At 45.5% G+C, this 16,065-nt stretch overlaps 1 protein-coding gene across 4 annotated transcripts; it reads right to left on the bottom strand.

The window, feature by feature from the left end:
• Positions 1 to 790: 790 nt before the first annotated feature.
• MFSD1 (major facilitator superfamily domain containing 1) lies at positions 791 to 14,098 on the bottom strand. Of its 4 annotated transcripts, XM_053951416.1 has the most exons (17): positions 13,943 to 14,098; positions 13,789 to 13,841; positions 12,607 to 12,719; positions 11,194 to 11,236; positions 10,776 to 10,843; positions 10,278 to 10,386; positions 9,387 to 9,489; positions 8,639 to 8,737; positions 8,044 to 8,155; positions 7,531 to 7,587; positions 6,856 to 7,012; positions 5,895 to 5,992; positions 4,663 to 4,775; positions 4,227 to 4,274; positions 4,009 to 4,069; positions 2,290 to 2,404; positions 791 to 2,064 (listed from the first exon to the last, which is right to left on the bottom strand). In XM_053951416.1, exons 1-17 carry the CDS (start codon positions 14,094 to 14,096, stop codon positions 2,005 to 2,007), a joined length of 1,563 nt encoding a protein of 520 aa, XP_053807391.1. In that variant the 5' UTR covers positions 14,097 to 14,098; the 3' UTR covers positions 791 to 2,004. The 4 variants fall into 4 exon arrangements, with proteins under 4 accessions (XP_053807391.1, XP_053807392.1, XP_053807393.1 ...); XM_053951417.1 differs by lacking the exon at positions 2,290 to 2,404; XM_053951418.1 differs by lacking the exons at positions 791 to 2,064; positions 2,290 to 2,404 and adding an exon at positions 2,595 to 3,232.
• Positions 14,099 to 16,065: the final 1,967 nt, after the last annotated feature.

Here is a 16,065-nt window from a genome sequence, read left to right as displayed (position 1 = left end):
AGGCAGTGCCAGGGATGGGCACCCCGTGCCAGGACCGAGCCGTGCCAGTCAGGCACCAAAACAAAGCACAGCAGCCTGGAAGGTTTTCATCCCAATTTCCCAACTTCCCAACATCCCCGAGGCAGCAGCGTGGCGGTGCTGACCTCGAGTGAGAGATCCCTGGGCAAGGGAGGCTTCCCGGGGTCCCTTCCCAGCAGTTCCCGACTCCATCCCCTGCCCCTCCTTCCAGAGGCTCCTCAGCCATCGGGCACGAGGCAGAGTCTGAGAAACGGGCCCAATAAATCCCCGATTTTGGGATGTTTTCAATAAATGTGTCCATCACTAGCCAGTGAGGGTCAGAGCCCTTTCCCACACTCAGCCAGAGGGGCTGCAGCTCACGGGGGAATTTGTCCCCCAAAATTCCCCCCGGGACTGGAGCAGGAGCCTGGAGGGTGCAGGGAATTCAGCAAGTGAAGCCAAAAGAGGAACTGCAGGGTTGGAAATGCCAGCCTGGAGGGAAGAGCAGAGCAGCTCCTCCCACCAAAACGTGTCAGAGTTCAAGAGAAGCAGAAAAGCAAAATTCAATTTAATTCTCTCCCTCCCCAAGAAAAAAAAAATATCAACCCAGCAGCGGGGGCAGCTTTGCCTTTGGATCCTCAAAGAGAAACTTCCCCCAAACTCTCCTCAGGGAAAAAAATACCCCAGGGTATTTTTTTATAATACTTCTCAGGGTATTTTCTTCTCAGGGAAAAAAATGCCCCAACAACCCCCAAAGGCAACAACAGAACCCTCAACAAGGAAAAACCACAGGTGGCAGTGTCCAGTGGAAGGTTTTATTTAAAAACACTCAAAATTCACAAGTCTACAAGGAAACCACCAAGCCCTCAGGGCTGGTTCTGAGGAGCCCAGCAAGGACCAGTAGAAACCAGCACAGCCCAGGGGGCAGGGGGATCCCAAGCTGCTGCTTTGCCTTCACACATCGTCCTTCAGATTCCAGAACTTTCACCCAAAAGGTCCCTCAGGAAAATGAGATTTTTCCAGGGATATCAAAGAAATCTCCACTGCAAAGTCTCTTTTAAAACCAACTTTAATACTGTGAATTCTGCTTAAATTAAAAATATTATTAAATTAAGGATGTCCTACATCAAATGCAGCATTTTTATTCTAACAGACTCCTCTCTCTGCAGCCAAGCACATGGCAAAGGCTCCTGAGCTTTTTGTGGCCACAGGGATTCCCTGGAGCCATCCCAGGAATATTCCCCATTCCTGGGGCTCCACAAACCTCCTGCTCCTGCCCTGTAAAGCAAGACCAGCTCCCTTCAGGGATAATTTATCCAATTACCTCGAGGAGTAATTAAACCAAAGCAAAATGCACTCTGCAGGAGCTCTGGGAACTCCCTGTTCAGCACGGAGCCTCCCACGGAAACGATGGGAAAATGATGAGTTCCACCATGGAATTCAAGGCTTTTCCCTCTGGAAGCAAAACTCAGTTCTTGCTTTAACTCTTTTTATAGTTTTCAGTCACTAACTCTTAAAAATAAATCAGTTTTCACATTATTCAGGCTTGGAGAGGTTATTGCTGTTCCTGCCCTGGGATAAATTCCAAGGTGAACACTTTTTGTACTTCTGGAACTGGAGATTCCTCTGAAATATTCACTTGGGAGTTTTTCCTCTCAGAAAAAACAAAACAGAGCAATAAAGGTGTCCAAGAGGAGAGGCTGGAAAAGCCCCACCTCCATCCAGGCTCATCCCAGCAATTTAAGGATTGAATTTTCCCATTCCACACCCAGAGATCAAATCCTGACTCAGCTACTCACGGAGTATTTGAGACAGGAGGCTGGAGCAGGTACTCAGAGGTTCCACCAGAGCCACAATTCCCCGTCAGGATCTCTGCACTGCCCAGGAAGGAGGAGTTTTAGGCAATATTTGAAATCTAGGATCTAGGCTTGCAGCAAAGCACGGAGCATCTGCTGGTGCTGGGCTCTTGGCCCAGGAAATTCAGTGTATTCCTGCTTTTCCAAGCTGCTATTTCAACACACTTCTGTGGGCCAGCGTGGAGAAACAGGAGGAGTAATGAGCTGGGAGCTGCAAAAAAATAAAATTAAGACATTCCTCAGCTTCTGAGGTGGGTCAGCCTTTGATTCCTTTCCTTCATTCAATTTTTAATTACTGGGAATTTCTTTCTGAGAACAAATCCCAGGAACTTCACTCAGAGGTGGAGCTGCTGGCTGTTAAAAGCAGCCAAATTCTTAAAAAAAAAACCCTGATTATTCTGGTTTTTAATTGTCTGTGAACCCCTGTTGGTGATACCTGAGCTCCAAGCTTGGACAGGTATTTATTCCTTAAACTAAAGGCATCAGCTTTTGGCAGCAATTTTGCCAAATCATCTTCGTTCTGCCTTCTGAGCCTCTCCTGCTCTTCTGCTCTGCAAAAGAAAAGTGGCAAAAAGGTGTTTGCCCTGAGGGAAAAGCCTGCCAGGCAGGGAATTATTGGAGTATTATTTAATATTTTAATATTGTTATTTTAATAGCTTAGGAAATGTTTTGGGGTATCAGGTGAATGACCCTGAGAGGTGCAGGGATCAATAATTCAGTGTAAAGAAAGAGAGAGGCTGATTTCTGCAGGTTCCTTTTATTTCATTCCAAGATTTCAGTAGGAGAGAGAAAACCTTCTGGTTTTTCCCAGATTACAACGTGCTCAGGGAGCTTCTGTAACAACTTCTGTATCCATGAAACAAACTTTCATCCTTAAAAGAAACATTACAATACAAAGAGAATCGAGAAGGCAACAAAAGACTGCTCAGCAGTCTCAGAGTTCAGAAATCTACCAAAAAAAAAAAAATCCCTTTGAGCATCTGTGGCTCTTTTTGCATTGTGTTGAAAGGACACAAACCCAAAGCTGTAAATACATTTAAAAAGTGGTTTTTGCATTGAGACAGTGACAGAAGCAGCAGCAGTGAGCTGATGGGAGCTCTGGGTGAGAACACAAAAATGCTTTTGGATCAGAAAGCTCCACCCTGTGAGGTCTGAGCTCAGCTTCACCCCAGGTGTCTGTGGGGTGGCAGAGCTCAGCCAGGCCCTCAGCCCAGCAGAAAAGGAATTTTGGCATTGTTAGGACAAAGCAGGAGCTGAGGCAGTGCTGGAACCCCCAGGATCTTCCAGAGAGCTACAGAGCAACCTAAACTCTGCTTCTGGCAGCTGGGGAGGTGCTGGAGCTCCCACCTGGGATGGGCTTTGCTACTCAACTTTCCTTTCTGAAAGAAACAGGGGGACAACAATTACTGCAAACCCTGCCCTGGGCATCCCAGACCCCACAGAATCCCTGGGATTGTTACACAAGGGTGACAAAATCTGGGCTGGCACATCCCAAACCCCACAGAATCCCTGGGATTGTTACACAAGGGTGACAAAATCTGGCCTGGGCGTCCCAGACCCCACAGAATCCCTGGGATTGTTACACAAGGGTGACAAAATCTGGCCTGGGCGTCCCAGACCCCACAGAATCCCTGGGATTGTTACACAAGGGTGACAAAATCTGGCCTGGGCGTCCCAGACCCCACAGAATCCCTGGGATTGTTACACAAGGGTGACAAAATCTGCCCTGGGCATCCCAGACCCCACAGAATCCCTGGGATTGTTACATGTGGGTGACAAACCCTGCCCTGGGCATCCCAAACCCCACAGAATCCCTGGAATCACTGAATTGTTACATGTGGATGACAAACCCTGGGCTGGGACATCCTAAACCCCATCAGTGCTGTGATTTAGGCTCAAACCACCACATTTTTCTACCACATTTCAGTTGTGAGACCACTGAAATAAAGGAAAGCAGAGAGGAGAAGTGCCAGGAAAGGACACCTGGGTAATGCCTCCTCAAATATTGACTCACAGGAGGCAGGATATGAAATCCTAAAACAGACTGAAGGTAAGAAAATAAATCCAGCAGAAATCAGATGGGAGAAATTCTCTGCTTAATCCCTTCAGGACAAACACTTCCAAGGGCACTGACATTTGCTGGCTCTGTACTTACTCAGAAGCAGCTGCTTTTTGCAGTTTTGCCCTTTTCCTTGCAGACCAGTTGAGATCACCACCTGTAAGAGCAGCAATGAGCACTGTGAGACCTTTAAAACTGGGGTTCTGTGGCTTTGGTTTGAAAATTCCCCCCAGGAGTTCCCAGAGCAGTGAGAAAGCAGAAGAATGATTTAACAGGGGTAGAAGCTGAGGTAAGGAGAAGCTGCAAAGACTCACCTGTGAGGTGGTTCACAAAGTACAGCATGACCACAGCTATCAGCGACACTGCAAAAGGAAAGGGACAGTTTGAGCTGACAATAAATGGACACCTTTAACCCACAGCCAAGATCTTCATGGCAGCCGTAACTCAGAGTTTTCTGCTTTTGTACATCTCCCTGTGCTCACAGAACATGGTAATTCAGAAAGGGTTTTGATTGTAAACTTGGAATTTACGCTTTAAGAGCATTGTTTGTCTGTTTTCACTCCATTTTTTAAACACTGAAGCTCCCCACACTTCAGGGAAACCCCAAGCACTCCACTGGCTGTGAGTTCATCCCAGCACTGCCCCAGCTGACACCTCTAGAAGAGGAATGATTTCTGTTTTCCAGGAAATATGAAGCCAAAGAGCCCAATGAAGCTCCCTGAGCCCATTCCCAGCGTGTTCCACACTCACAGCAAACACAGGCACTGAAGAAGACCTCCAGGAACAGGTATCCCCTGGTGTCCAGGATCATGCCAGCTGCTATGGCAATCACTGCCAGGCCCAGGTTCTGGATGGACTGCATGCTGGGACAGAGCAGGAACAGCACTGATTTCTCTTCCCAGGAAAATGGATTTTCATTCCCTCAGGAAAAGCTCCTCAGTGGTGCTGAGCCAAAGAGAGCTGCACTGTCCCCCACTTGCTGGGACATGGGGAAGTCAGGGCTGGGTTTGGCAGAGGTTCCTGTGCCTGCCCCCAGCCCCAGAGCAGCCAGGAATTCCTGCTCCCAGCCTGCAGGAGCTGCCACCAGGGGTGGGCTGGGGCTGCTCAGGTTCAGTTCCAGAGTGTCAGGGATCAGGGGATGGCTTGGGATGGAAGGGACCTTAAAGGGACCCTAAAGGGACCTTAAAAGGACCTTAAAGGGACCTTAAAGGGACATTAAAAGGATCTTAAAGGGACCTTAAAGGGACCTTAAAAGGACCTTAAAGGGACCTTAAAGGGACCTTAAAGGGACATTAAAAGGATCTTAAAGGGACCTTAAAGGGACATTAAAAGGATCTTAAAGGGACCTTAAAGGGACCTTAAAAGGACCTTAAAGGGACCTTAAAGGGACCTTAAAAGGATCTTAAAGGGACCTTAAAGGGACCTTAAAGGGACCTTAAAAGGACCTTAAAGGGACCTTAAAGGGACCTTAAAGGGACCTTAAAAGGACCTTAAAAGGACCTTAAAGGGACCTTAAAGGGACCTTAAAAGGATCTTAAAGGGACCTTAAAAGGACCTTAAAGGGACCTTAAAGGGACCTTAAAGGGACCTTAAAGTTCACCCAGTGCCATGGGCAGGGACACCTCCCACTGTCCCAGGGTCCAGCCTGGCCTTGGGCACTGCCAGGGATCCAGGGGCAGCCACAGCTGCTCTGGGAATCCCATCCCAGCCCCTTCCTCATCCTCACAGGGAACAATTCCTGATTGCCAATGTCCCAAGTAGATCCCTCCTCCTTTATTTTCAACCATTCCCCCTTGTCCAAGGTCCCTCTCCAGCAGGCTCCCTTCACTGGGATCCCCTCCCAGGGAGGAATTCCCACCTCCCTCTGGCAGTGGGAGCCATTCCCTGTGTCCTGTCCCCCCCCCAGCCCCTCTCAGGTGACCCCAAAGCTTCTCCTCTGCAGGCTGGAGGAGCCCAGCTCTGATTCCCATGGGAGTACTCACAAGCCATAGGCAGTTCCCAGCTGGTGCTCGGGGACGACGAAGGCCACCATGGGCCACAGGGCACAGGCCAGCAGGGAATAGGCCACCCCCAGCAGGCACTGGGGACACAGGGACAGCCACAGGGTCACAGCAGGGCCACCTCGGAGGCACAGCTCCAACAAATCAATAGATTCCCCTCCCTCCCTCCCTCCCAAAACCAGCTCAAGAAACGCTCTGTGCAACGAAATTCCAAATAAATACCCACGCTTGGAACTTCTTCAATGACCCCCAAAATAAACTCTGCTCATTTAAATTGATTTCAATTAAAGGGCCTGACTGAACACCCACTGGAAAAATGCTTGAAAATCAAAGTTTTTAATCCCTGCCCCACTGATGAGCACCATAATCCTCAGCTTCAAGCAAACATTTCAGGAAATCTGCCCTCAGTGATGCAGATTTTCACTGAGGTTCAATCCTGCACATCACAGGCAGTTTGAGTAATAGTAATAAACTTCATAAATAAATTAAAAGAACAGTTTTTAGGAGAAAAGTGAGCAGTTTGAATAATAGTAATCAGCTTTATAAATAAATTAAAAGAACAGTAGGAGAAAAGTGAGCAGTTTGAGTAATAGCAATAAACTTCAGGAATAAACTAAAAGAACAGTTTTTAGAAGAAAAGGAAGCAGTTTGAATAATAGCAATAAACTTCAGGAATAAACTAAAAGAACAGTTTTTAGGAGGGAAGTGAGCACCTGGCACAGGAATTTAGTAATGGAGTGAGGAACATTTTCCACCTCACAACACAAAGAATAATCCAGTGCCAACCCCATGGCTTATTTTATATTTCTGAAACAAATATTTGCTATTTTATTTCCCTTTAGGTGTCAATCCCAGGAACAAATATTTGCTATTTTATTTCTCTTTAGGTCTCAATCCCAGGAACAAACATTTGCTATTTTATTTCTATTTAGGACTGAATTACCATGGCTATCCAGGGGTTCCAGAAGGTGAAGGCCAGCATGATGTGTGAGGCCAGCGTGGTGACCACAGCACACAGCACCCAGATGATGTTCTTGCCAACTTTATCCACCAGCAGGCCAAACACTGGGGACATGGGGGCTGAGATGATGTACACGATGCTGCAGGAGAGGGAAATTCAGGATTTAATACCCCCAGGGTCCTTTGTTAACTCTGAGGCCAGAAGAAAAAAGCACTCCCCCTCAAAAATCCCAATAATTTAGAATTTCCAAAAGGTTTGAGGACATGGAAGTGCTCAGCATCCAAGGAAACAGTGACAGACTCAGGGCCCAGCAAGTGTTTCCTTGTGGGGTTTTACTGCTTTGGGCTTTGGCCACATCACAAATTCATCCTCAAACTACCCAAACCGAGTTCCTTTAGTGTTGTTATTAACCTCCTTTTATCACTCAGAAAATAATCACTAAATACTAAAATAAAACCCTTCAGAGCTTTTTCTTTCCAGTGTGAACATGTGTTTTTAATAAAAAAACACATCCACGTTATCCCTTGGGTCATGTCAAATTATTTCTCCACTTAAATGCAGCTCACAGGAGATCCCAAATCTCTTCCCACCTGCCCAAAGCCCAAAAATACACCCTAAAACCTGGCACTGTTCCTTATTCAATCAAGCACAATGTACCTGTTAATTGCACTGGCTTCTTGAGGGGAAAATCGGAATTTTTCAATAAAGAAAACCCTGTGGGGAGGGAAAAAACTTATTTAGGAAAATGCAGACTTGAAGGATGTGAAATCAAAATTAAGTTAGACAAAGACTTGAGAATCTCATCTCATAGAGCTTTGAAACAAACATCCCAGATTCTCATTTATAATTAATTTAGGAGCTTGCTATCCATTTTAATTTAAGGATCATTCAAATTGTACTTTGGGGAACACATAAAAGTCCATAACCAACATTTAACCCAAATAATGAGGTATTGGGTTGTAAATATGGAAGGAATCCTACAGGACCCCAAATTCCACCCCATGTTTTAAACCTGCATCCAGTTTTAATCAGGAAATCAAACATCCCTGATGCTCCTGAGCTCTGACAGCTCAGAGCAGTAATTCCCAAAGAACGTGAAGCTTTTAAGCATTTTGGTTAAAAGCTTGGCCACATTCCAAGGGAATGGCTGGAAAAGTGAGTGGCACTTACTTCCCAAGGCCAATGAAAGGGAAAACTGCAGCGTAGTAACAGACACAGATTACAAAGATGAGCCACAAGGACAGGGAGAAATCCTTCACATCTGTCAGCTTGATCACTTCTCCTGCACAGGGGGAGACACAGCACGGCAGCAGTCAGGAGAAACCTGGGAGTCATCCCCACTGGAGAACATCCAGGTGATCCCAAATCCCTCCTAAAGCACGCCCCTGGCTGGAGAGTGAAGGTCCCTTCCATCCCAAACCAGTCTGGGATTCCACTGGATCTCAAATTTAGTTTATTTTTAATTGAGTTGTCCCACATGGAGAACTCAACCCACCACACACTGACAGGGAGGAGCTCCACGGCCCTGCTAAAGGAGATCAACCCCAAGAAAGCACACAACCAATGGCACAAATTGCTGCAAACTTTTGTTTTTATAAATAAAGCAGGTGGCAGCGCACCTGCCTGTTGAGCTGGTGTTTAAAATTAAAACTCCATGTAAAAATGAGCTAAAAGTTGTGATTAGGAGTGTGACAGAGTTAAGCAGCAGGCACTGCATTAGCTGAAATGCAAACCTGCCTGGTGCAGGGTCTGCTCCAGCACTCACCTGTTTTGCCTTGCTCTTTACAAAGCAGTTTCTCTGCTCTCCTGTCCAGGTAAGCCAGGATTAAAGCACAGCTCAGTGAGAAGAGACAGGTGACCCCACCTGAAGAAGGCAACACCACATGGTCAGTAATTTACACGAGCAGTAATTTGGTTTTCCAGCCCAATTAGAGCAGCTTTTGTTGGACATGTCAGGTACACCAAGTTTACCTGCACAACTCAAAGGCTCAGGTGTAAACCAGAAGCCTGACACGTGGCTGCCTTGGAGCACAGACATGTACATGGATTTATTTCATTTAAAACGTCACCACCACTCCCCCTCAGCTCCTCATCTGCCCCTTGCAGGACAGAAACAAACCTGGCCTTATTCCCAACACCAAAATCTCCGTGCCCATGGCTCTGAGGGAAGGGAACACAGCCCAGAATTGTTCACATTTCCCTTTTACAATCAGATAGCCACAGACAAGCTTTGACACTCCTCACAAAACTTTTCAAGCTTCTCCTTTGCTCGGAGCATGTGAAATATTTCACCTCCACAAGACACAAACTTGAATTTGGCTGCCCCAAAAATGCCACAGCATTTCAGAAGCTGCAGAAACCTGAGAGAAAGTGAGAATGTGATGCAGGAAGTGTTGGAATTGTGCTGCTTTTAAGTGGTCAATACATGCTCTTCATTGATGAATAACTGCTTTTCAGTGATTAATAAATCATGAACACACACACAGGTGGCACCAACCCAGAACATCACTGACCTATGAGCAGAGCCAGGCCGAGGGTGCTGGGACCAGCGTAGCCCAGGAGATCCTGAACTCTGGAGTAGATCCATCCCATAATATTCATGTTCACCGTGCTCCCCTAGGCACAAGAGAGCCATGTGAAGAACCCAGCATTTCCCAGCTCCAGGGATACACCAGGAGTGTTTATTATTAGGATCCAGGTGATTCCCAGCTGGGTCAGTAACAAATTCATCAACAACACGGACGTGGCATCACAAACTGAAATTTATCCAAGGCTGGAAGAGCTTTCACTTATGAGTGTTGCCCTGGTTTTATAAAGTGTCAAGTTTTCTTTTATAGTTCTTTTGAAAGTTTTTAAAGTTCTCATGAAACTTCTTTAGCCTTCTGATAATGTTCACATCTTTGAGAGTCAGAGTTCCCACACAATTTAGTGTATAAATAGAATAGTTTATGTATTTCTCTGTGGGTGGAGAGAATGATGGATTGATCTTTGGACCAGTGTGGTTGGAGAGGTGGTAATTCCATCCTCCAATCCACTGTCACATTTGGAATTCCATAAATACCAGGTGTGTGAATAAAACTGGCTCTTCTGTGTGCTCATTTCGTGTCCAACAGCGACACATGAGAGGTGCATAAACCCACGTGCACGAGCTCACAGACTGAGCTGAGTTCAATGCACTCGATCAAACAGGATTCCCAGCTGACAGGCACCAGGAAAAAGCCCCTTTTTCCCCTCCTTCTGCCCCCAGAGAACCCCAAGGCTGCCACCACGGTGAACATCCCCCAGCCCCATCACAGCTCCAGCAGAGAAACCCCTGCAGTGCTTAAAAACCCCCAAGAGGAGCCCTAGAAAGAGGAGCACAGCCCCTGTCTGCGTGCCCAGCTGTGCTCTGGTGGCAAACTCACAATCCTGGCCATGCTGAGCTGCAATCCAAACACCAGGTTCAGCTCCTTGCCCTTGAACCAGCTCACTGCATAGGTGTTCTGGGCCACCGCCAAGGACTCGCCACCAATCCTGCAAAAACAAACACAGCATCTCCAGTGATGCAAAAAGGGCCTTGGCAGGAGCAGAATTCCAGGAAAACCTGCCTGATTTAGTGCATATCCACATACACAGGGCAACAGAGAGCAAAGGTTCAACAATGGAAGTGCAGGGATTGAAGATTAACTGGTGGTTCCAGAGGTTTTGATTCAGCAACACCTGAAGTCCTGGTTTTGGTTTTCTAACTGAGTTACACAAGGGAAAGAGAGAGATCTTGCACTCCTCAGCTTCAGAGGTCTCAGAATGCACCAGTTTTGGCCCCAAGTGGCAGCACTTTCCTAGGAGAGCTATCCAGGGTTAGTTTTTGTAGTTTTCTAGATGGCCTTACCTCAAAGAGCACAAATCTGCCCTTCCAGACTCACCCGAATATGAACCTGCCCACTTCCATCAGCCAGAACGTATTGAACAGTGCTCCCAGAGCAAAAACCACCTGCACAGCAGCAAAGGAAAATGGTAATTGTGCATTTCAGGTACAGAGCAAAGCAGGGCTCTCTGAAAACAGGAACAAAAATGCTTTTCCCTTCCCACATCCAATCCCTGTTTGGTTTTTGCTGCCTCTGCTGCTCATCATCTCCAGCCTGGCCCACCTGGGACATCCTCACCCAATTTCACATCAAACACATAAAAAACGTGGATCCCTCCCATAATTTCAGTCACATTCCAAGGTTCCCTTTCCCAATACAGCCCAGGGTTCTCCCATTTAAATGTAAATTAAATCCCTCAGCTCTCAGTTCTCAGCTGTGAAACACAAACTGCAGGCCCAGACCATCCCTCACTCACCTGCCCCACACACACAAAGATGCTGAAAATCACAGTGCCCAACCTGCAAAGAAAAGAAAATCACTTTGTGCACGACCAGAACCCTTTTCTTCCCCCTAAAAACTCGATTTTAGATCTGCAGCAGGCAAACAAGGGGAGAGGTGGACGGGCAATTAAAAGGTCTGTGTAATAGATTGTGCAGCTCAATGATTCCCACAGAGAACAGGTAGTACAAGGTGGTGTTTTTGAAACAAATTTATTGAAATTATTTAATTTATTTAAATATTCCAATTATTTCTATTATTTCTATTATTTGAATCATAAATGTCTATTATTTAAATTATATTAATTATTTTATTTTCATTATAATTAGATTTATATAAATATATTTATAGAATATAAATATTACATTTATAATAGAAATAATATATTTCTATTTATAATATTTATAATAATGTATAATATATTATTATACATTATATAATATATTATATCATTATATTTATATTTAGATATATTTATATTGTAAATACTATATTAATATTATATTATAATGTATTATATATTATATAATATATATTATTATATCTATATTATATTTTATATTTAAATATTTATATTCACATAATAAAATATTATATTTATATTATATAAAGATATATTTATTTATATTTAATATGTAACAAATAATTATGAATGTATTATAATATATATGATAAACATACATAATATTATATATAAATAATAAATATATTTATACTATTATTTATATTTATGTTATTTATAGATAACATATTTACCTACAGTTATAATTATATCGTATATTTACTTTAATTACACTGGGGACATGGGGGCTGAGATGATGTACACGATGCTGCAGGAGAGGGAAATTCAGGATTTAACACCCCCAGGGTCCTTTGTTAACTCTGAGGCCAGAAGAAAAAAGCACTCCCCCTCAAAAATCCCAATAATTTAGGAATTCCAAAAGGATTGAGGACATGGAAGTGCTCAGCATCCAAGGAAACAGCGACAGACTCAGGGCCCAGCAAGTGTTTCCTTGTGGGGTTTTACTGCTTTGGGCTTTGGCCACATCACAAATTCATCCTCAAACTACCCAAACCAAGTTCCTTTAGCGTTGTTATTAACCTCCTTTTATCACTCAGAAAACAGTGATACTTAAACTATTTAAATTGATATTATTGAAATTCCAAATTTAAATGATTTACGCTATTTAAATGACATTAGATTACTTAAATTATTTAATTACAAACGATTTAAATTCTAAATTTTCGATCTATATTCTTCAAAAATCCTGAACTAGGTAGTGGGGGGAGAAGAAGAAACACTGAAGAGGTTGATCAGAACCCCGGGAGTCCGAGCTGAGCTGCAGCTGTCGCGCAGGGCTCTGGCGCCGGAGCGACGCGCGGCGCTCACCGGATCCCGAAGACTCTGTCGATCAGGAAGCCCCCGAAGAAGCAGAGCACCACGTTGGGCCAGGAGTACCAGGCGTAGAGAGCCATGAACTGGGCCGTGTTCACCTTCATGTCCTGCAGTGTGGATATTCTCAGCTCAGTCGGAGAGAAAGAGAAAGGTTTTCTAACCAGGCAAGAGCCTGGGAAACAGCTGGGAAAGAATGTAAATAATTCTCTAATCTACCTTGTTATTCACATTGTTTATAGATATGTTCTGCCTCTGTGCATCATTCACTGCACACCAATGGTGTGAGATGTTTTTACTCTAAGACCAATGAAATTAATCTTCTCGATGTTCTCTATATATAGAGCAGTATATTTGAAATAAATCAGAGCTCATTTTCTTTGCCTTCTGATCTGGAGTTCTCTGTTCCCGTCCTGCTCGACAGCGGCGCTGCAGGGCACAGGGCAGTGACAACCAGCACCGCTGCCGAGGCGCGCCGCGAGCTCGCGGGAGAAACGGCCTCTGCTGTGCCCGGAGCAGCAGCGTGGCATGGAACAGAGCTCCCAGCACTAGCCCGGGCTGCTGCAAATGCCCCTGGGCACTGCCAGGGATCCGGGGCAGCCACAGCTGCTCTGGGCACTGCCAGGGATCCGGGGCACTGGGCACTGCCAGGGATGTGGGGCAGCCAGAGCTGCTCTGGGCACTGCCAGGGATGTGGGGCAGCCAGAGCTGTGCTGGGCACTGCCAGGGATGTGGGGCACTGGGCATTGCCAGGGATGTGGGGCAGCCAGAGCTGTGCTGGGCACTGCCAGGGATGTGGGGCACTGGGCACTGCCAGGAATCCGGGGCAGCCACAGCTGCTCCAGGCAATGCCAGGGATTTAGGGCAGCCACAGCTGCTCTGGGCACTGCCAGGGATGTGGGGCACCGGGCACTGCCCAGGGATGTGGGGCAGCCACAGCTGCTCTGGGCAATGCCAAGGATTTAGGGCAGCCACAGCTGCTCCGGGCACTGCCAGGGCTCCAGGGGCAGGCACTGCTCTGGCACCCCGTGCCAGGGCCTGCCCACCCTCCCAGGGAACAATTCCTGCCCAAATCCCCTCTCCCGGCGGGAAGCCCTTCCCCGCTGCCCCGTTAGCCCGTGCCCACACAGAAGGTCACTCAGTCCCCGTGTTTTTCAAAGCGCCCTGACAGCGACTCACCCGCTGAACCTGCGTTTGCAGAGCGGCCGGGTTGTCGTAGCAGAAGTAGCTGCCTGCAGGGAGAAGGGGACGCCTCAGGGCTCTGTCCTGGCCCCCACACCCGACACCCCGCCCGCCCCCGCCCACACGCAGCCCCGCCGGGCCCGTCCCGCACCGAATCCCAGGAAGCACATGAGGGCCAGGACGAGCAGGCGGTGCGGGAGGCGGCGGGGGTCGCAGGCGGCGGGCAGGGCGCGGGGAGGGCCCGGGGAGCCGCCGCCGCCATCGGCGCCATCGGCGCCCAGCAGCGCCCGCTGCTCCTCCGCCATCGCGCCCGCCTCACGTGAGCGCCGGCCACGTGACCCGCCCCGCCACGTGACCCGCCCCGCCACGTGACCCGCCCCGCCACGTGTCCCGCCCCGCCACGTGACCCGTTGCCATGGCAGCGGCGGGCCGAGGCCATGTTTTAATAAATATTTTAATAAATATTTTAATAAATATTTTAATAAGTATTAAACCGTTTTAATAAATATTAAACACATGGAAACGGAAACGGTGAGGAACGAGGTTCGGTTTCCCGGTAAAATTTTAAAAAAAGAATTTTAATGAGGGGTGTGAAACGTGCGTGTTTTGTGGTTGGCTTTTCGCAGGTATTAGTGTATATTATATGTGTAATGTTGGAAGGTTGTGCTGTATTAATTCCCTTGAGTGGGGTGTTAAATATATTTTTAGGTTGTAACACCATGTTAAAATAGAAACTGTGCTAGGTAAGATACTTTTTTACTAGCTCAAAAAAGAGATGAGATAATCAAGAAATTCACACAGAGATAACAGCGACAGGGCGCACAAAGAGTTACGGCCTCCTTATCAGAAAAGGCAAACACCCTTCCACCTTCTCTTTGTCTTCATGGAACCACCAGGATTAAGGGGAAGAAGTTGACAAAAACCAGAAAAGTTCTTAATTTGCAAGGCATTTCTGCACCATGTGTGAGATGTAGGAATATGCAACAGGTTTTTAAGGTTGTTCCTTTGTTCACAAGGCAGCTCAGTGCCCAAAAACATCCGGAATTCTCTGCTCTTTATTGTCTTGCAATTGTCCTAACTCTAAATTTTTATTACTCTAATTCTATTGCTATTTTTACAACCGTTTTATTCTTATGAAACTTTAAAAAACTCTAAAAAGAAGCGATTGGCGGTTTTTTTTTTTTTCACAGAAAGACACAGGAGGCAGAAGTAAAGCAAAGGGTTATCCCCCATTTCTATCAGAAATAGACCCCGATGCACAGTGAACTTCCCCCAGACTTTGTTCCAAGAATTTCTGAGCCTGGCTCCTCCTCGGTCCCTCCTCTTTAGGGGGGTGCACGTTTCTCCCTTCTGCTTTTGGTCCTTTTTTAGCGGCTCCACTTTTGGCCCACGGTGCCTTCAGAGGGTGAGTGCTGGTGGCAGATGTGTCCAGCTGTGCTCCACTGGGGATTGTGAAAAATGCATCTTTTAGGATTGGCTTTTTGCAGTAGTTACAATGAATATTATATGTTATATGTTAATATTATATTATCCATGTTGGAAAGTTGTGCTGTATTAATGCTCTCAAGTGGTGTGTTCAATGTATTTTTAGGTTATAACACAATGTTAAAATAGAAACTATACATGTAAGATGTGTGCTATGTAAGTGTGAAAAATGCATATTTTATGATTGGCTTTTCGCAGTAGTTACAATGAATATTATATTTTATATATGTTAATATTATATTATCCATGTTGGAAAGTTGTGCTGGATTAATGCTCTCAAGTGGTGTGCTGAATGTGTTTTTAGGTTATAACACAATGTTAAAATAGAAACTATACATGTAAGATGTGTGCTATGTAAGTGTGAAAAATGCATCTTTTATGATTGGCTTTACACAATAGTTACAATGAATATTATATATTATATGTTATATGTTAATATTATATTATCCATGTTGGAAAGCTGTGCTGTATTAATGCTCTCAAGTGGTGTGTTCAATGTATTTTTAGGTTATAACACAATGTTAAAATAGAAACTATACATGTAAGATGTGTGCTATGTAAGTGTGAAAAATGCATCTTTTATGATTTGCTTTACACAATAGTTACAATGAATATTATATATTATATGTTAATATTATATTCTGCATGTTGGAAAGTTGTGCTGTATTAATTCTCTCAAGTGTTGTGCTGAATGTATTTTTAGATTATAACACAATGTTAAAATAGATACTATACATGTAAGATGTGTGCTATGTAAGTGTGAAAAATGCATCTTTTATGATTGGCTTT

Source organism: Vidua chalybeata, chromosome 10 (assembly GCF_026979565.1).
Source record: "Vidua chalybeata isolate OUT-0048 chromosome 10, bVidCha1 merged haplotype, whole genome shotgun sequence".
Lineage (NCBI taxonomy): Eukaryota > Metazoa > Chordata > Aves > Passeriformes > Viduidae > Vidua > Vidua chalybeata.
This window is presented reverse-complemented; position numbering and strand designations above follow the sequence as displayed.